General features: G+C 28.9%; 1 protein-coding gene across 2 annotated transcripts in view; it reads right to left on the bottom strand.

The window, feature by feature from the left end:
- The window catches only part of LOC132937883 (C3 and PZP-like alpha-2-macroglobulin domain-containing protein 8), a 157,929-nt gene that overhangs the window by 88,296 nt on the left and 53,983 nt on the right, over nucleotides 1–15,650 (bottom strand). For both annotated transcript variants that reach the window (XM_061004470.1, XM_061004469.1), the window contains exon 2: nucleotides 13,133–13,228. In XM_061004470.1, coding sequence (XP_060860453.1) covers nucleotides 13,133–13,221 — 89 coding nt within the window. In that variant the 5' untranslated portion in view covers nucleotides 13,222–13,228. The remainder of the gene's footprint in view (nucleotides 1–13,132; nucleotides 13,229–15,650) is intronic.

Genomic DNA, 15,650 nt, shown 5'->3' on the forward strand with positions numbered 1-15,650 from the left:
CCGTCATCATTTATTTCGTTATAATATATTCTATGACAGCCCATGGTTTTGTGTGTATCAACAATGTATAATAATTGACGCGTTTATAAATTTATGGAATAATTTAATTTGCAAGTTATTTTTCGTACTTTTTTTCCAATTTCAAGAATCTGGTTAGTGGTTATACTTTTTTAAAACCGTGTTTACAGTAGTAATTAATGAATGTATAAAACAACCATTAAAACTAAGTATTTTAAATAGGTTTTAATTAGCTATAGCTTGATGGAATATTGTTGAATCGACTGAAAAAAGCTAAGTTATTCCAACAGTAAATTAAACTAGTTCTTAAGTTAATTAGAAAATTAACTAACTAGGTAGTTAAATAATTATAAAGTTTTTTAAAAAAATTAATTCATCTTTTTATACGAACGTCACACACATAATAATAATATATATATTAATTCGTCGTTGCCGTTAATGACATTTCAGACTGTCTTACTTCTTAGTCAATGTTGAATAAATAGTTAAAGTTTATTGACACTGATCCCGCATCAATGTTTATGGTTAATAAATGAAAAAAAAAAAAACTAAAAATGCATGTGCCACTGTCTAGATACTCCACTGGTGGAATTTGTGCTAAGAAAAATGTCACCAAATTGTAGCTAAATATGTGAAAACAAAACACGCGTGCAAATAAAATATATTTCTTTGTTATTATATAAAATGTACGTTGCCTGAAATGCTTGTTGTAGTTAACCATGTAAAAGCGCATACTGAAATAGTCTAAAAATTGACAGCTTTGGTTAGGTATTATTGATAATGACTGATTTTCATCCTCGACGGTAACTTAATTTATATATCTCGTTGACGTAAATGTATATTATTAACTCGTGGTTTATGTACGGAGCTTTTTTTTTTTTTTTTTATCGGTCTCGTACTCTGAGATAAATATATAAAAAAATCCAAACTCACATAAATCTGGGGATTTTCTCTGGCGGTTCCGGAGTGATCATTTATCCTCCTCTACTTTAGCAACCGAGCGGCGCAGCAGTCGAAACCGCGATATCGATAGCAGCAGGCCTTGCCGAGATGCACGGTCGTAATGGCCACACGTATGGCGATATAAAATATTATTCTATTACAGAACGTACGCAATATATTATTATATAACACGCGGCCGTGTCGACAATGGAAACGGAATAATAATATATTATATTCGTTTGGATGTGACAAATTTGTATCCGATGTCTTGTATACGAATAATGATGATAATATGTATGATATGCGCGAGCTCATTGACGTTGATGATACGCCCTATATAATGATATGGCTACGGAAATGCCAGTCGACGATGAATGATAATGTATTATATTATTATATCGAGAGTTGTGATTACATGGTATCGTTATTAGAGTTTCAAAATATTAATCTTTTGTAATTATTATATTGTTATGTTATAATAACACATCTCAAATTGTCTACATTGCACACTGTATCACTGACGATACTATGTATAAGATGGGTGTATACGTCATAATATTATTATAGGTACATGAATTAAAACGTTATGATTTTATATATTTTGCATGACGGTTCATTTTGTGTAACCTTCATATTACGCAATAATATTATAACTCATTCAACTATGTTACATACTGTTGGTATTAAAACAAATTGTTATTTTCTGATTGAAGGACTTTGTTCTATTAAAATGCACTGTCTCTTTAATGATAATAGGTATATAATATGTATTTTGTGATCACATAAAAACCAAACACGACAACACGGCGCTTTGTATATGCAAAATAGGTACATATTATGTCTGAAGAAGAGTATTAATTTTTAAAAATAATATATTTTTGACGATAGTATTATTATGACGTTACGTACGAAATTTTATTAATTTACTAAATATGTAGGTACTGTTTTTAAAAGTCAGATTAATTTTTGTTCGATGTCACGTCTTTTACGTGTTCATATAAATATGTGTACTTAAAAATAGTACGTACTTATCTAACAGATAAATAACCTAAGACAATTAACTAGTTATGGTTGCCATGGTTGTTATTACCATGGTGTTGGTACCACTAGAAACAATTTGATTATACAACTACTAACCGTTAGAAACGTTTTCTTTTTTTTTTTTGGTCGATTGATCGAAAAGCAGCCCTTAATCATATTCTATGCGCGACGACGTTGTCAGAACTCAGAATAATGGAAGCGATTAGATTTTTTTTTATTTTAACCTGTCCGTGCCCAAGTTTGAAGTTTTGTAAAGTACTGATTTGAAATGACCATAAAGTAAAGTGGTGTCAAATCTGACGGGCCGTTCAATAGAGCGTTACGCCCGAACCACTTGACCGGAAATTTATGAGTAATTCACGGCTCAGCTGATCAAAGTTTTGTAATGCGCTGGAGCATCATCTTGTTGGAATATATTATATATTATTTTCTTTGTACGATATTCCGTGCGATTTTCAGTGTTTTTGATAGGTTAGATGGTATGAATTAATGGCCTAACGTCGAAGTACTTTATCATCGGATGGGTTGCTTTAAAAATACCGCCACAATCAGACGGTACCTATAATAAATGTAAATGTCAACCATCATCATAACATTATTTTTTGTTTTTCTACTGATAACGATATTTAGTCGTGCAAAATTCAAAAATACATATTATACCCTGATAGTTTTTAAAATAGTTGAAACATGCGTTGTATCAGAGTTTAATAGGCATATTGTACGTTTTCAGTAGGTATATTAAAATATAATATATTATATCCAAATTAAATGGCTTTTTAATATTAAAAAATAATAAAAAGTTAAATGCACGTTATATCGTTTAATTAAAAATTATCTTTGAATGAGTTTTTATTAACCTTAAGTTGGTATTTAGTGTTTATATGAGCGGATTAGTGTTTCATACTCGTCAAAATGTTGGTTCACTACTCCAATAAGCTATTAACTAAATAATATAACTATTATAAGTAAAGTGTATAACTTAAATACTTATAACTAATTAAATAGCAGCTAAAAGAATGATTTTTATGTAACAAAGTACACCGAAAAATATTCTGTTTTGGAATATGAAATTTAAAATGTATATTTTAAGTATTCAAATAAGTAAAAAAATATTATATCGACTAAATATTGCGATAAACATGATTTTATTTTTACGATCTTATGTAATGGCATGCTATCATAATTAAACTAATAATTAAAACGAACTCTAAATTTTTTTGAAAATGAAGTATAGGCTATAGGCACTTAAAGTGATCACTTTCTATTATTTTTGTGGTTAATATAATTATTGGAAAAAAAATTGTCGTAAGTTATGTACTTATGTGGTTATACTTGGATAATGCCACGCCAACGGTGGCTAGGTAATCAAAACATTACTTCTGCGGTTAAATTGTCTCACGAAATCAGAACTACTATACTCACAGTCTGTATTATTATCTTTATGTGGGTTCAGTATTTTATCCATATTATGATGGACCGTAAATCAATTACAATCAGATTTCGGTGATTAGTCATGTTTTGGGTTTTAACATGATATGATAATGGTAGTGTAAAATCTGGAAAAGTGTGTATCCCCGCTTTAAAACCATCACGTGCACAGAGTAAAATATAAACTTTTTTATTATGCAGTTATATTATGATAATGACTTATATTATATCACATAATTACCTATAATTAATAATTATAGCGTAAAAATTATTATTATTAATCGATAAAAAAGGTTATAATATTCTTTTTTATTGTTACAAGACAAGTAAAGTTAAGACTTTCAATGCAATTTGTTCTTCGTGCTATTTCGGTTGCGATGTTGAATCAAATATATTAAATAGTTATTTAAATTAATTACAAACTTATATAGCAATAATACGATAAATATTGTATGCAGTGTACCTATACACATAACCCATAAACTAGTTATTGAACAACTGAAGTACCTACAAGTGCAATAATTATTAAATACTCATATTATAATTTATAAGTATTATTATGAACTTGTATTTATTTTTAAAATCATTACAGTAAACACTATCGTGTTAATAATAAATAATTAAAAAAGTTACAATTTAATTTTGAAAAGTTTCAGTTTAAAAAAAAAGTTGTTTTATTTTTAAATCAGCTTGGTATTAAGTTTACATTGTACTATTTTATATAATAAATGTTATTAGAGTATTTAATTAAGTTTAACAACATTTATTATTTGTTGAAAATGTTTTAAGAGTTTGTATCGATGGCTTACAGACGGTAATTTATTATAATATGAAATAATTACAAATTCAATAATTTACAACTCTCGATGACATGACGTTACAATATATCAACCAATAATCGATGTACCTAAAATATAATATTATTTATATTTGAAAAGTCATATTTGAAACGCAACTGAGAGGTCTATTGCTTGATTGAATGCACACGTTGTAAATATTTGATAAACATCAAGTACTACACTACACAATATATCGTATACTTCAATAACATGTTTATTTAATATTTACTACATAAGTGTGTACATATTTGATAATTTAGTTTCCACTGTACCTCTTTATTGTTAAAAATCATAGAGATGTAAGTTTGTCTTATAAGAGGTATTATATGGACATGGTATAAGATTATGTTATTTAGATTGTATATAAAAAAAAGATACTACCTAGTTAATATTATTAGTACATTTGTATGATATTAAGGATATGATATACTATGAATTGTAACACAATTGTTTTAAATTTAAACTATTTCTAGTCACCATAGTACACCAGAGCGGCTGACATGACTGTAACTATTAATTTACACTAAAATAATATTCTTCTATTGTGGTTTATAAAATGTTTTCTGAAGTTATTAATCCATTTTAAAATTGGTCATAATACACAATAGTTTTATAACCTGTGTTCAATATCCGATAATTTAAGGTTCTATACGGTATAATATAGTATTATATAAAAAAATTCATATTTTTACATCTTTATAGTTAAACTTAAACTAATTGTTTTCGATAATAACATGAATATTTATCGTTTAATGTTTAATATTATAGCTTAACCTAGTTTCTCAAGTCTATTTTAATTTAACAAACACATTTTTTATTTCACAACCGTTATTGAATGGAAAATAATCAGAAAACTTGTAAGTTGGATTATGAAATTTTTATAAGTGAACGTTTCGGTTTAGTATAACATAATTTCATTATTTAATTGGTAATTATGTATGCATTCAATAATGTTATTTAGTTTAACCACTTGCAAAATAAAAACATTTTATGTTTCTTAAACATAATTGGAAAATCTTTGATTCTTGTATGTAAAAAGGACTTGTTCCGTGAATGCCTTTGGGTTAAAAATTAATAAACAATTATTTAGGAAGTATATTGTAAAAAAAAAAAAACATTAGTGGACAAAATTAATTTAAAATTGAACACAAGAATACGAAATGAAAAAAATATGTAAACAACAACAATAATAATAATAAAAAAAACAGAGATTGAAAACAATTTTAAATTAAATTAATCCTCTAAATATCTTATGAGTCGTGAAAATGTAAAATTTACTGGTAAAATGGTAGGTCAATATGTATTCAAAATACTAAATCATTATTAGCAATAAATACAAATTCACCGAAAACTTGTATGATTCATCGTTAGCAGTTAAGGCTGAAGCTTAATAAATTTTTATTTCATTTATGAAAAGAAATTATTATACAATATTCCAATACGAAGAAATAATATAAATTAAACGATGACTATGTTTTCTTGATAAGTTAAAACTTAACTCGATTTATATTTGAAACGATAATAATATAATTATTTGTTTGCTTAATTTAGGATTTATAATAACAAAACAGTTGTATTTTAATATTTAAAATTACTTAAGCCAAAATACCTTTTAACACGAATATAGCGCTTAAACATTTCAAATTTTTCTCTTATTATTATATTAAATTTTCACCTGGTCGAATTCCAATGTTGTTTAATTTATGTGCTACAAGTTTTTATATTCTGGTTTTAAAAACTATTTTAAACTAAAAAAAATCTGAGAAAAGTTGTTTTGTTATCTTCGAAAAAAAGTGTTGAGGGACATTTTTTCTCGTAAAAAACTCATGTTGTCACAAATTTGATGGCATAACAGTGAAAGTTTGATGTATAAAAGTTGTTTGGGATTTAAAACTCTTAGAACATAGTTTTGTGAAACGGTCGTCAAGATGTATTTTTTTTCTATAGCGAGTCTGATGCTAGGTTTGAATAATTTAGAAAGTTCGAAATACTAGTAATGCTCAAACATCAATTCTAATTTCGAATAAACGCCGTCAATGCATTTTCAAGCAGAATTTGAATTTTAAATTGAAACCTGAGCAATGCGTGTGCTACAAGAAGGAATTGTAGAAAAGAAAGACGAATTGTTAGGTAAAAATCCTCCTACTACGATGACGGCCGTATGGATTGTGTTCGGATGAATCACAAAAAAGGGAGAAATAAACAAAGAATAAAAAAAAATATAAAATATTGTGTTAGCGTTATGATAAATTAAGTCGAAACAAATAAAAAATAAATGCGATTAAATAAAGATAACAGTTTATGAACAATGTGAAACCAAACTAAATAAATTGACTATAAAACCGTGCAATATAAATATGATATAATGACGATGTGTATATTATTATAATATAACGGTGGTGTGTCGATCATTCTTACTATTTATATTATATTACTATAATTGAAATGCATCCGGTAATGTTGATAATAATATATTCAAAAACATTTCCAGCGTATTTAGTAAACAGTTCGTTGGTTAGACAAAGCCAGACGTTAAATATTTGTATTTATATATATATATATATATTGTGTTTGAGCAGTATACTCCGACGAACTATCGTGGCGTGCTGTCCGTGGGCACGATACGCTATCAATTTTAAATTATAATGAAGGGAGCATTCAAATTATTCTGATAAAATTATCATCAAATCGAAATTATTAAGTTTGCTTAAATTAAACCGATCGGCTTCCGCACAATATACATATTCATTAATTTACATAAGATCTAACTTTGATATGAACCTGAACGATATTGTTATTGCCGTTTCATTGTCTCGGTTGTATGGACGAAGAGGATATTCAATGTTATAATTATAACGCATAATTTATTCACGGAAATTGATCCAATTTCCCCTTGGCTTACAGACTATAAGAGTGATTCCAAATGGTCATCGGCGCGAGTGTGTATTCAATACCTAATAATTATAATAATAATAGAATAAAAATGATTCGAACTACGTTTTTTTGAATATCATTATAGGTAGTACGTATCGCGCGAATGTGGTTTAAGTAGTCGTGGTATATATTATTATTGTTATTATAATAAGTCCACGATAGTAATATATGCAAATTGATTTTAATTAATCAATTATCTTACCGATGTCTGGAAACAACGGATAGATTGTCTGTTGGTCGAGACCCTTTCGTGTACAATCACTATATTATTTACATAGAAATACGAAACGTGCAGTGTTTGGTTGTGTAAGTTCTGAAAATCGATGGCCACATATTAATATTACGGACAAAATGTTTACTGTAAATTGTAATACGTCATTTTGTTTAATGGTTGTCTGTAGAAAATGGAAATTAAGATCCAGTGCTGCGAATTGAGCACCACGAGTAAAATAAGTTATGAAACTATATACATATTATATTCTTCGGAAAATGGTCGAAAATCTCTTAAAAATAAACGAACAACAGTACCTAATTGATTTGCGTCAGGAACGTATTCTAAAAATATCGTATATAATGGGAAATAGTGAAAGTTGGCCGAGAGAGAGAGAGAGAGAGAGAGAGGGGGGGGGGAGAGATGATGATAGAGAGAAAGACGAAACCGAACGCTAAAAGCAAAATAATATATCTTATATTATATAATATATATGAAAAATCGTTCTTTATTTTTATTTTATTTTTTCCAAATAGAATTCTTAAATAGAGGAAAGAGTATTACATAAATTATGAAGTCATGCTTTATTTAAAAAAAAATAACTATTTCTTCGTCCTCCATTATCGCAGCCCATTGAACTGAAGCTCTTAAAATGTTGCATAGTGCATTCATTATACTATTATAATGACGCCGTCGGCCACAGAGTGCACGGGAAACTCTCCACTCATACACTGTAATATTATATACTGGGTGATTCTTTTAAGAGTTTACATTTATTTTCTCAAAAAGTACTCACGTTTTGGATAATATATTTTTTTTACATGGTTTGACGTCATTATAAAATTATATTTTTGTATAAGTATAATAAGTATTATTTTATCGTTCAATCATTTTTAAGTTTTTTATTTGTTTGATAGACTTCATACTTTTAAGTTTAATATTACTAAGTGAGATGACTTTTCGATAATTTCGGTAGATAACAACCTAATATTGAACGATTATATTATAATTATTTATAACTTATAAGTACCTTTTTAAAGTTTTGTTGAGGAAAGTGGAATGACACAGGGGATGACCCTTAAAATGCTGGTATACTATTCCGCTTATTAAGACTCTAAACATTTTATACTTATAAAGATAATTATTCATAATATTGATTTTTATTTCGCTTTGGAATACGAGGCTGAAATGTATATTATAATATAGTCTTTCAAAAAGTAAAGACATAAAAGTTATAACGATAAAAAAAATAAAAAACACACAAATATATTTTGTTAACATACGAACAATTTAAAACCTTAAATACTTTTTGATATAATGTGATTATAGCCTATAGGTACCTACTATTAAAATAATCACCCTGTAAATGTGTTTATATGCTCTATGGCCATACAAACGTTGAACGCAATTTTCGAATATGGAAATTTAATTTTACTCGAACAATGTTCCCAGTGAAAAGAAAAAAAATATTAATAATTTTTTTCATTTAAAAAACATATCACATATAATATTATATTCGTAAGAAATTTAACGTCAGTCGACGTTCATATATTATAATATTTTATCGCTTTCGTCTTAACTCTTTACTTTTTTTTTTTTTTACTGCGTATAGGTAGTATGTTTACCTTTCAGCTGTACAGAAAGCATATATTTTTCCATACCTACGCATTTTCCACGTGATATAGGACTGAAACAAATGGAGTGCGCGGCTCTGCGAAAGAGCAGCAGATACGATGTGAAACAAATACAAGGATCGCAGACACATCTGACGTAATAATAATGTATGTATGAGATATTCAACCCTTCGGTGAAATCTTTGAACGAAGTGGGTTGTTTGGTCGGGTAAAGGAAACCCCTTTGACAGTGATCAAACGAGAAATCTAAACCGTCATCGCGATGAGCACGACATTAATATACGTATTGCGCGTGTGTATATTATTATCACGGTGCGTATTTCTAGGATTAATTTAAACAACTCATCGCGGATGTGCACACGGGTATACTTACTGTAAACGTGCGTATTATAATATTACATATTATAATTAATATCGTTATGTAAAGAGTGATTCGGATTTCAAACGGACACCGGCTGTTTGAAATACAATATTATATATTATTATAACTGTTCAGCAAACAACGTTGCACAGCGTTGGAATTTGATTTCCAATAGATTATGTGTACATTCGGGGCACACGTGTTAGGTGTATTTTATTTTTGAGTAAATGTATAATGTGTGTATAGTATGCAACGAACGCGGGACATCCAGCGTGTTCCTATCATGTTTTATTTACTGATAACATCATCGGCATTAATCTTTGATAAGAGTACTATAATGTCTTATTGTACCGCGCAGTGTATAACATTAGAGCTTAGCCCGTGTTCGGCTTTTCAAAAGTTATAATACAATATTTCTTTGAATAATTTTTTTTATATATAATATATTCTCTTCATTTTTCTATATTTTTGTTTATAGCGAAACAAAAATATTGATGCTTTATAATATAATAACGATCAAACTCGTGGTGAGTTAAAAAAAATCAAGGAATTTCAGACCAATTTTAGTCAATCTGAAATCATTCAAGTCGTCTGGATTTTCCAAGAAAAGCGTTTCATCGTCATCATTTATTTGTCGACGATTGTCGTCTACATTATAATTAGAATAGTCACTAGTTTGATTATTCAATCTTTCTTTCAACTCTATATTGAGCGAGTGTGACGTGGATTTTCTTGTGGTAAAAGCACTACCCAACTGCTTTTTATTTTACTCGAGAAAAAGCGACGTACAACATTCCGTGCATAAAAACTGGTGTTCATAAGTCTAAACCAAAATATTCAAATGTTTGACCTTGAACCTTGTTTGCTGTCATAGAAAATGCTGGTCTAACAGGAAATTGATGTATTTGCATGGTATACGGCCAAGTTGACCTTTGTTAGAGTCTAACATAATTCATGGAATGTGTATTTCTTTCCCGAATTTTCTCCAGTATAATATAGTGTTATCGATAATAATTGTTTAATATTCGTATAATATTTTTAAATTATTTATTTTAGTTTTTTACGTAGGTACCGGGTTCGTCACGAAAATACCACGTAGCTAACATTATTTTAAAAATCTATTTTTTTCATATTACTTTATAGAACACATGTTCTGAATATTTTATGTTATTTAGAAATACCTATAAATAATATTATTAATATTAATAAATATTATTAATATTTCAGTTATAAATTGTAACTTTTTCAAAATGTTAATTAGGTATAGCTAAAAAATGCAAATTTGCTCGGAGATGAGGCAATGACCGATGAATTCCTTTGATCAAACAAACTTAAGTGACGAAATTAGTGTGGTCGTTTTCGAAAACAAATTTATAGACGGACACACACACTTAATTATAATTTATTTAATTAAATAGTACAGAGGATAAGTCTTAACTGGGAAAAAATAAATGATTAAAATTATATTTCGTTGGATTCTTTCTGACTATATTAAAAAATTTTACATTAGTGTAATTTTTCCAAAATGAACGTTTGTAGGTTGTTCCGATTTTCGTAAAATCATTGTGTCTGCTGTGCATATTTTCTTATTACTTACTAAACTACGATTTTTTTATAGTTAGATTGGTGTCTACCTTTTAAGCTTAAAATGAATTCACTGGCACAAACATCTAACAAATATAATTTTAAACAGTTACCTAGCCTGTAGGAATGAGGTATTACGATCCATTGGTCATATTTTATAAAAAAAAACAAATATTCATATTTTTAGTCATAAACTCATAATCGATATTTGAATCATATTCATGGAACTTAAAATATTTTTAGTATCAATAAATAATATTAGATCGGTAATTATGTAACGATTACGATTTTGTTTTTTGTTATTGTTATCAACGGAACATGATGAAAGACTTCTTGGACTTCTGTGGTAGTGTGGTTGCATATTATGGTTATAAAAAACGTGGTGTTAGATAACTTAATTTCAAAACTTCGATGATTTAGTATCATCATTTCAGACCAGTGACCAATTGAGAAATTTATAATATATTATAATATATTCTGTGACCATCGACCGTGTGCATTATTTACTTTTTCTTTTGATACTATTATAATACAAATTACAAAATTACGTCATAACTATCAATTTCTTCAATTTAGTTTATAACTGATAGCTTAGATTTTATTTTATTTATTTGTAGTTTCTTGTTCTATTTAAATTTTCAGTTCGCAACTCCTTTGTTGTTAATGTTATACTGCTTGTAAAATTATCAAATTTATATGTGACTAAGACAGAAAAAAAAGGTGGAAGGTTGTTTACAATTTTTTAAGTTACTAATCAAAATTTGAATGAATCAGATACAAACATAGTCAGTCGATACAATTTATACAAAGAAATGTCATCATATAACTAGCTGTATTACCCAGCGTTACCCGGAGATAATTAAAACAGAGATGGGCAATCCACCTGAGGCCGATAGTAATAAGTAACTTTTTTTACGTAAAAACCGATTTCAAGCAGAAATAAACGAATTTGAGGTTATTATTTTAATATATTACTATTATAAATAGCGAATATGCCACCATGTCACCCTTAAATAACTGATTTAATCTATTCTCTAAACCTTCCTGGAATCTCCAAAATCGGTTGAGTATCTCAATACACTTTGCTTTTTATAAATTTATTTGTTATTTGTTTCCCGTGGCTGATTTTCTAATATTCTTACAACCCGTCCGAGATCCTAAATAATATATGTGTACAGAATTTACTGCCAATTGGACAAAAACTATAAATTTGCATTTGTATCGTTTACATTTAACCCGACTGTATTAGTCGACTATCTATTATAATCTATTTATCTGTCGTTTTTATTTTTCTTCTTTTGATATATTCGCAATTGGTTTTTTGCCAAAACGTTTTTTAGTAACGAACCCCAACCATACACGTTTCGTCTTATATATAGGTAATAGCTGTTATACTCAATTTTATATCTATTTGAACAGCTTTATAAGCCTAAATCATAAAATTTAATATAATACAATTAAGATAATTAAATCTGATCATACCTATTACTATGTTATTATCTGTTACCAATGAAAGCCCTATTTACACATAAGCAAAAAAAAATAAATATTTTCATGAGCCACCCTCAATTGATCTATACGGGTTGAAAAACGAAGCTACAAACCCTTCCCGAGTATCAAGGAATCTATTGATTTACAATTTATTAAAGACGGTCCAGTATTTTTTGCGCCTATAGCGGACAAATAAAGAAACATTAATTTTTATATACAAAGGTAGATATTATATTATACAGACGTGTAGTAGGTATAATATTATATATGTTTAGATCTTGAACGTGATAAAAAAATTATATTCTCCCCCCACCTATTAAGAAATCTGGGCCACCTCATTGATTCAGATGGTTCAAAATATTCGGTAAAGTATATTGACGAGCATCCATCAATTATTCATGAGCGCAAATCCCTCAAACTTTCGCAACCCCCTCCCCCTTCTCAATCCCCTAAAAAAAAAAAATTAGAAAATTAAATATTCATGCATAATTTACTCAATATTTTTAGGGGTTTTGTAATGCAATTGAAAAGCCCCACAAGAGTCTGTTACGGATCTGAACTTCAGCCCTGTGGGGGAGGGTGGTGGACAAAATCTCAAACACTATTTGATAGACTATATATAGTAGGCGATTGTTTAAATATGTGTTACCTGGTGCAGTTGTTTGTTGTTCCGGACACCGCGCACACGTACAACGCTGCCAATAACGCCAACGCCGATGCCATTTTCTTTTTATCCATTGTTCACCTATACGAAACAAATAATAAGACGACATTTTCATTTGACATGTTTATAGTGGATGACACTGTGTACCGCATATATATATATATATATATATATTATATATACTCGTATATACACAATAAAATGAAATGTACGTTGAATCATGGTCGAGGGGTTTTTATTTCCTATGCGACAATATAATATTATATTATACTCGAAACGAACTAAACGCACTTACGTTCGCACACACGCGTATCGCACACGACATAATATATTATTTGGAATATTATACTGTGGCATAAAACGATATATTATATTTTTGATATTATGTCCTTTTTCTTTACATTCCTACACGAACATACGCGCGTGAATGTATTATTCTGTTATATTGTATCGTGTTTAAATATCGGTGTCATAAACGTACAGGTAAATTATTTCGTTTCCCTCTGCAACAACGGTCTTGTGCGTTAGGTTTTTAGGTCTTACATGTTTTTGGATCGCCATGACCGTTACGTGTAATCGGAACTCGGGAGTACCTATACAAAAATAAATTATAGATAATCTTAACACGATTCAATCGCATTCGAAAAAACGACTCGCTGACGAGTAGAGTTGAGCTTGTTTAGCACAAAGTAAAAAAAAAAAAAACTATATTCAAAACGGTCGTAGATATTCAATAACTGTGTTATTTTTTTTTCTGTTTTTTTTCAAAGTCTAGTGCAAAATACCGTTTTCCCTCCACTCAATATTATCTAAAAATGGATCAATATTTCGTACATTAACACTTGATGGGTACTCGATTAAATCGAATGTCCGTTTGGTGTTGTGTTTCAGAATAAAAAAAAAATACATCGATCTCTAATATATGATTAATATTTATTCTAGTCTAATACTAAAATCGATTACGCCACTGCTGCAGCAGTACACGCGTGGCCAGCTACAGACGCAGTTATTTTACAATTATAGCTTATTATTCTATTGAAATTCAGTGTCGTTTTGTTTAACTACAACACTTGTACTGATATTATATTTGTTACGTCCTTAATATTATAAGGCCCACGAAAAAAACCAATGTTCGCTGCACAACAGGATCCAATAAGATGACGCTGACGTCTGATGTTTTTAAAACGATTATATATAGTTTTTTGATTACCTTCTCATAGAGTTCTGTCGTAGGATCTCTTAGTGCCGTATCTACCTTACGTATAATTTATAAGCAGTAAAACTGCGGTTGTCTGACAGTATTCGTACGTCTACATGAGAGAACGCCGCGCACGCCTTAATTGTTTTAATTCGAAGTCGGAGACGGAAAAAGCAATCAAAAAGTGGTATTGATATGTCCGAGGCGTATCTGGCAGCAAAGAACAACCTCATTCTATGTCGGGAAAACACATTTTATTATCTTTTCTTTTTTTCTTTTCCCCCCATGTAGCGGGAAACAACCGTTATCCTTGGCCAGTCGCTGGCAAAAGTCCCGGTCCAAATAAACACATTTCTCATTCCCTACTTGTTTTCGTCGTCCAAACACCGCCCGACCCTCGAAAAGAGTCTGAAACGTAATATATAAATTAAACGCGAAAACCCGAGAAATGGTTTATATTAAAAAAAGATGATAGATAAGTTCATGGGACTTTCATAAGTTATGGTCATATTATTTTTTTAAATTAAATTTTTTTGCTTCAAAATCATAATTTATTTAAAAATGTACCTTATAATATTTCATTGGAAATGTTAACTTTTTCTGAACTGCATTGAAATTGGTTTGAGAATTATTATCTACGGTATTATTCGTAGAAGGGTTTCGACCTAGACAAAATTATTTATAAATACCTATTCCATTCTAAGAGTATACAACGATTTTTTTTTTTAATACTATATAAACAGATTTTATTTTCTTTAATATTCTATAATTGAACATTATTTGAAAATAACATTGTTAATAATCATTATAAATTCTAATAGTCCTTAACAATAAATTTTTGTAAACATATTTATGCATAAAAACGAAAATTATATAATACCATTAGATCTCGAATATTGTATTAGGAAATGAATGATGAATTTAGTAAATTAAGTTACATAAATCAATATATTAGGGCCGTTTTTAAGTGGTTGTAACCAAGTATTATCATTTATCGTATTGTTCGTAGAAAAATAACTAAACTATATATTTGACTTTAGGAAAAAGTTTCGTAATATTATATTTTGTACTATTTAAGACCAGAGTATTGGGCGAAACGACGAGATCAACAATTTTACGCAATAACAATAAATACGCGAGTTATCAATATTTGGAAAAAAAAATTTTAAGTCACAAAATATTGCGTTCTGGCAGTACGGTAACTGGTAATCGGTTGAAACAAGACATACTATAATCATACTATGTAATTCGTTAGTGGCCGAACACCGACAACCTGAAGTGTAATTAGAGCGAAACATACCTAAA

Source organism: Metopolophium dirhodum, chromosome 2 (assembly GCF_019925205.1).
Source record: "Metopolophium dirhodum isolate CAU chromosome 2, ASM1992520v1, whole genome shotgun sequence".
In the NCBI taxonomy this organism is placed as follows: domain Eukaryota; kingdom Metazoa; phylum Arthropoda; class Insecta; order Hemiptera; family Aphididae; genus Metopolophium; species Metopolophium dirhodum.